The following is a 6330-nucleotide window of genomic DNA, read 5'->3' as shown; positions in this document are numbered from 1 at the left end:
ACGAGCAACGGATATTAAGTTCTTCCCAAAGGTAGGAACAAAATAAACATTATTCAAGTTTAAAGTGCGGTCTTCAAAAGACAGCGTCACGGATCCCACAGCCTTCGCGGACACCAGGCTCCCATCACCCCATTTGAAACAAAACTCGCCTTCCTCTAAGCTTTTGTATTTCTTGAAACCATTCAAGGAACAACAAATATGGTTAGTAGCAGCGGAGTCAAGAATCCACGTTGATACATTATCAGCTACTAAGCATGCTTCGGTAACTAGTACAATACTATGTTCTTTTGCTTTGAGATAGGCGGGACAGTTCTTTTTATCGGCCTTGGAAGGTCTCTTCTTAGTTCCAGAGGCGGAGGCTTTGTGCTCAGTAGCATGTGCCTCTCCTTGATTCCTCTTTGTCTTAGTGAGACCTACAGCAGTGTGAAGTTCCTTCATAAGCTTGGTAACAGTGTACTCTAGCTTGTTAATGGAGTAGTTCATCTTGGAGGTATCAAGATGATAGAGAATCCCTTCGAGAGAATGAAAGGAGCCTCGGATCAAAGCGGAATGAACGTGGAGTCGTCTCGAGAGTCGAAATACCTGATCAGCTTGGCCTTGAATATGCAATTTCGGATGTTGTTTGTGGATTTATGGTTTGTGTTGAATTCAGATAAGGGTCGTAGAGGTTGTATGGAATGAAAATCGCCACAATAGTTTATGGTGCGAACTATTGATAAGATTGGATAATCAAGAACGCCACAAGGGATTGCCTTGATAAGTTCTTCGTTTAGGGCTTAAAATTTCAGAGAACTAATCCTCACACAAATGTTTGATAATCAAAGATGGTCTGCCTTCTACTTCCACACAATTACTACAAATACTCAATTCGAGATTATGGTTACAAAAACCAAAGAGACGCCATAAATCTCGAATTTAACACAAAAAGGAAATAACTCTCAGACCATAAACTCACAAACGGTTACAAGAAAACCAACAGTCTCACACACACATAAAATTCGTTTATCCCTTTGGGCTTGACTCTATTTCGGATTATTGCCTTGAGTTTGGGCTGAGATCATGTTGACGATTCTGGGCTCTTCTATGGCAATATTTTGGGCTCCAAACTTGTGAAGTAGGCTGGTCACTTGCTCTTTGAATCTCTTGGTTCTGGCTCGCGTCATTGGGCCCTCCGGTGTATCCTTGATTGAATGCGAATGCATGTTCGTGGTGATGTCCTCATCATTGCCCCCGGGTTGGAAAGGATTTGCCCTCAAATCCAAATCTGCATGAAAAGGAGACAAATCAGCAACATTAAAAGTAGCACTTACATTATACTTACCTTGGAGATCAAGTTTGTATGCATTGTCGTTGATTTTCGACACCACTTGGAATGGACCGTCGCCGCGAGGGAGTAACTTGGACTTGCGTTGTTCTGGAAAACGTTCCTTGCGCATATGAATCCAAACCCAATCTCCGGGCTGAAACAAAACTTTTGTGCGCCCTTTGTTTGCTTGCTTTGCATATTGATCGTTGCGTCGCTCAATGTTGGCCCGAACTTTTTCGTGGAGAGATTGTACAAAATCAGCCTTCCGTGCGCCATCGAGATTAACCTGTTGAGAACGTGGAGTCGTACGATGTCGCGGAAGAACAAGTTGGCGATGTTGGAAGCATCGCTGGTCTTCTTGCAGGGGCTGAAATGCGCCATCTTGGAGAACCGATCAACGACAACAAAAATGGAATCATTTCCCTTGCTAGATCGAGGCAAACCTAAAACAAAGTCCATAGATAAATCAATCCAAGGAGAAGTAGAAACGGGAAGAGGAGTGTACATACCATGGGGCAGACTTTTTGATTTAGCCTTTTTACAAACAATGCAATTTCCACAAATTCGTTCAACATCTTTTCGCATGTTCGGCCAATAAAAATTTGATTGCAAAATAGGCAGCGTTTTAGCAACACCAAAATGACCCATCAAACCACCACTATGTGCCTCACGAATAAGTAATTCACGCATAGAACCACTAGGCAAACATAGCTTGTTTTTGTAAAACAAAAATCCATCATGCAAATAAAATTTTCCAAAAGCTTTTTGTGAACAGTTTGCATGAATTTCACCAAAATCCGAATCATCTTTGTACAACTCTTTTATTATTTCAAAACCCAACAAGTGTGCAGTCAAAGATGAAAGTAAAACATACCTCCGAGAAAGGGCGTCGGCTACCACATTCTCTTTACCTGATTTGTACCGAATGACGTTAGGAAAAGGTTCGATGAACTCTACCCACGTCGCATGTCGTTTATTCAACTTGTGTTGTCCTTTGAGGTACTTTAAGGACTCGTGGTCGGTGTGAATGATGAACTCTTTGGAAAGGAGATAGTGTTGCCATGTTTCCAAAGCGCGGATGAGTGCGTAGAGCTCTTTGTCGTAGGTCGGGTAATTCAGCGATGCGCCTTTCAATTTCTCGCTGAAATACGCCAAGGGACGTCCTTGTTGCATAAGGACAGCGCCAATACCAATGCCTGAAGCGTCGCATTGAATTTCGAAGGGCTGGTCAAAATTGGGCAGCGCCAAAAGAGGAGGATTGATGAGGCGCTCTTTCAAAGTTTGGAATGCTCCCTCTTGCTCGTATCCCCATTGGAATCCCACATCTTTTTTTATTAATTCGGTCAAAGGGGCTGCGATGGTGCTGAAATTGGGAACAAAGCGACGGTAAAATCCCGCAAGGCCGTGGAAGCTTCTAACTTGTTGCACGGTCGTTGGTGTTGGCCACTCTTGAATTGCCTTGACTTTCGCGCTATCCACGGAGATTCCTTTAGCGCTGACTACGAAACCAAGAAACACAACTTTGTCCGTGCAAAAAGAGCATTTGGACAAGTTAGCATATAATTGTTCTTTGCGCAACACTTCAAAAACCTTGTTCAAATGAATCATGTGGTCATCAAAAGTCATACTATAAATCAAGATATCATCGAAATAAACAACCACAAATTTCCCAATGAAAGAACGAAGTACATGGTTCATTAAGCGCATGAAAGTACTCGGAGCATTTGTTAAACCAAACGGCATGACTAACCACTCGTATAAACCTTGTTTTGTTTTGAAAGCTGTTTTCCATTCATCACCCTCTTTCATTCTTATTTGGTGATAACCACTTCGCAAGTCAATTTTTGTAAAAACACACGCACCATGCAATTCATCAAGCATATCATCTAACCTAGGAATAGGAAATCGATACTTTACCGTGATGAAGTTGATGGCGCGACAATCTACACACATGCGCCAGCTACCATCTTTTTTTGGGACGAGGAGAACGGGTACCGCGCATGGACTCAAGCTCTCGCGGATGTATCCTTTGGCCATGAGGTCATCAATTTGTCGCTGGAGCTCCTTTGTCTCGGTTGGATTAACACGGTACGCTGGACGATTTGGAAGGGCAGCGCCGGGGACTAAGTCAATTTGATGTTCGATGCCGCGGATTGGTGGCAAACCGGATGGAACATCATCGGGAAAAACGTCCGCAAAATCCTGTAACAATTCCACAACAAGACTAGGCAAATTTTTGTCAAGTTGGTCAGCGTGTAAAAGATGTCCTTTGTGCAAGAACATCAGAATCGGTTTTTCATTAAAAATTGCCTTTTTAACCTTGCTTGCACTCACTAAAAAATTTTGTTTTCTCTCATGGGTTTTGACCAGAGTTTGATTGGCTTTTTCTTTGGTACTCGTGGTCTGTTTGGGAGAATGGCTAATGTGTTTAATGTGGTTGGCATTTTGGTGGAGGTGAGCTTGATCTTTGAGGACTTGGGATGGAGAAAGTGGGGAAAGGACAATCTGATGGTTTTTGTGCAGGAATTTGTATTTGTTGGAAAGACCATCATGAACAGTACGTCGGTCGAATTGCCAAGGGCGGCCAAGGAGGAGGTGACACACTTCCATTGGTGCAACGTCGCATAAAACTTCGTCCTCGTATTTGCCAATTTTGAAAGGGACAAGGACCTGGTCGGTGACGCGTACTTCGCCACTATCGTTCAACCAATGGAGCTTGTACGGGTGAGGATGCTTGGAGGTTGGCAAGGACAGCTTGTGGACAAGGATGGTGCTTGCGACGTTGGTGCAGCTGCCGCTATCAATAATGAGGCTGCACACTTTGTCATGGATATGGCAGCGAGTGTGGAAGATGGATTCTCGCTGCGCGTGCTCATCATCGTCTTTGGCGGAAACACTAAGCACTCGCCGGGTGACCAAGGTGAGTTGTTCATCTTCAACTTCAACCTCATAGTCGTCGTAGGTCGGTTCGCCATAATCAACACCGGTTTGGGTTGCTGCCTCATCGTCCGTGATTACATCACCGTCGGGTAGGAGAATCATGGAGCGCTTGTTTGGACATTCGGAAGCAATATGGCCTTTACCTCGACACTTGAAGCAGGTGAGGTCGCGGTTACGTTGAGGGGTCGAAGCGGGAAGCTTGCCTTTGTTCACGGGGTCGGGAGGTGGTCGTTGGTGAGGGACGGTTGGTAAGGCCGATTGTGGCTTCGGAGGAGAGTATTTGTTTTCGCCGGTGTTGGGGAAGGTGGATTGCCATGGTGTTTTGTCGGGGAAGCGGTTGTATCTTGAGGAGTCTGTTTTGAGCTGTTTCTCGACCACTATTGCCATATGCACCAAATCCTCCATGTCGATAAACTGTTTGATTTCGACTTGGCGTGCGATATCTCGGTTGAGACCGGACAAGAAACGGGCCATGGTTGCCTCCCGTTCTTCGTCAACTCCGGTGCGCATGAGAGTCATTTCCAGGTCTTGAAAGTACTCTTCAACGGAGCGTGAACCTTGTCGAAGACGCTGAAGGCGGTTGAACATGTCGCGGTAATAATGGGTCGGAATGAACCGCTTGCGCATGACTGTTTTCATCTCGTCCCATGTGGCAATGGGCTGTTCGCCGGCACGTCGTCTATTAGTGGAAATCTGCTCCCACCATATCAAGGCATAGTCACTGAATTCCGTGGCGGCGAGCTTCACCTTCCTCAAATCCGAATATTGGTGACAATCGAAAATGAGTTCAATCTTCCGCTCCCAATCAAAGTAAGCGTCGGGGTCGTTCTTGCCGTCGAAGGAAGGAACACGCATTTTGATGCCGCGGAAATCATCATCATGGTGACGGTGGTGTGCATGAGCTCGTCCTCGAGGGTGATCAAAATCCAAAACATCGGAAACAACTTGTTCGTCGTCGTCGTTCGTCCAAGTTCCGCGATGCGCTGGTGGAAGGCCTCGTCCGCGTGTTTGTCCGCGGCGTGATGGAAAACCACGTCTTTGGTCTCCTTGGTGGTAGAACGGGTTCTCGAAGTCAGGTGCTTGCCGTTGCTCGGTGTGCACAAATTCGGCAGTTTGATGTTGTTCGATGTTATCTAAGCGGGCAAGAATCGGATCGAGGAACCGCTGCATGGTGTGGACAAGGTCGTCCATCGTCAAAGGTGGTTGTGAGGATGAAGCACTATCTCGTCGAGGAGTTGTCATGAATCTGCGTAAATGAACAGTAGTATATATATACGATATATAAGATTAATGGTCCTCACAAAATCACTCCCTTACGTGTTTCGCTCGTAATTTGGAAATTCACTCGTGTTTGGACACTCAAATATGGCTTTTGCTATAATGTAACACTCTGCCTTTTTCCGCTCGTAAGTCCTCTTAAAATTTTAAAACCCAAACAGAAAAACGATCAAGGTGGTGGTGGCTGAAGGAAAAAGCTGGAAAAAGGTAAAATTTTCGACGGTGAACAGTAAAATCCGTACAAAATGGTAAAAAAAAATCACTTTCGTGAGAGGGAGCTCAAAACGCTCAGAATCACACCAGGATGCCAAAACTACAATAACTTCTGAAGAAAAAAAATTTTGTACTCTGGGATATATGCTAAAAGATTGTGGAATGGTATATGCTAAAAGATTGTGGAGAAGAAGTATTCTGGGATATATAATCTGGAAGAAAGTATTTTGAAGGAAAAGGAAAAGAGATAAATTAAACACACAAGAGAAAAAAAAAGTTTTCTGGAGAGAGAGAGTTTTCTGGAGGGACTCAACTTTCTGGAGAGAATACCTTTCTGGAGAGAAAAACTTTCTGGAGGAAAACTTTCTGGAGCTTTTTTTTTTTTTTTTTTTTTTTTTTTGCGTTTTTGTCTTTCTTTTTCTTTTTTTTTTTTTTTTTTTTGCGTTTTTTTTTTTTTTTTAAAGAAAGGGTAAAAAGAAAAAAAAAAAAATTGACTAATTGAGAGCCTAAGCTCTGATACCAAATGATAGAGAATCCCTTCGAGAGAATGAAAGGAGCCTCGGATCAAAGCGGAATGAACGTGGAGTCGTCTC

General features: G+C 44.0%; 1 protein-coding gene across 1 annotated transcript; it reads right to left on the bottom strand.

Moving 5' to 3' along the window:
• Nucleotides 1-1022: 1022 nt before the first annotated feature.
• LOC149404116 (uncharacterized) lies at nucleotides 1023-5437 on the bottom strand. The gene is made up of 5 exons (XM_089607410.1): nucleotides 2181-5437; nucleotides 1816-2003; nucleotides 1616-1749; nucleotides 1322-1427; nucleotides 1023-1264 (listed from the first exon to the last, which is right to left on the bottom strand). Exons 1-5 carry the CDS (start codon nucleotides 5435-5437, stop codon nucleotides 1023-1025), a joined length of 3927 nt encoding a protein of 1308 aa, XP_089463536.1.
• Between the last annotated feature and the right edge of the window lie 893 nt (nucleotides 5438-6330).

The sequence above is a fragment of the Urtica dioica genome, chromosome 2 (assembly GCF_054948205.1).
Source record: "Urtica dioica subsp. dioica isolate 48M chromosome 2, U.dioica_male_clone48M_v1_H2, whole genome shotgun sequence".
NCBI classification, from domain to species: Eukaryota; Viridiplantae; Streptophyta; class Magnoliopsida; order Rosales; family Urticaceae; genus Urtica; species Urtica dioica.
This window is presented reverse-complemented; position numbering and strand designations above follow the sequence as displayed.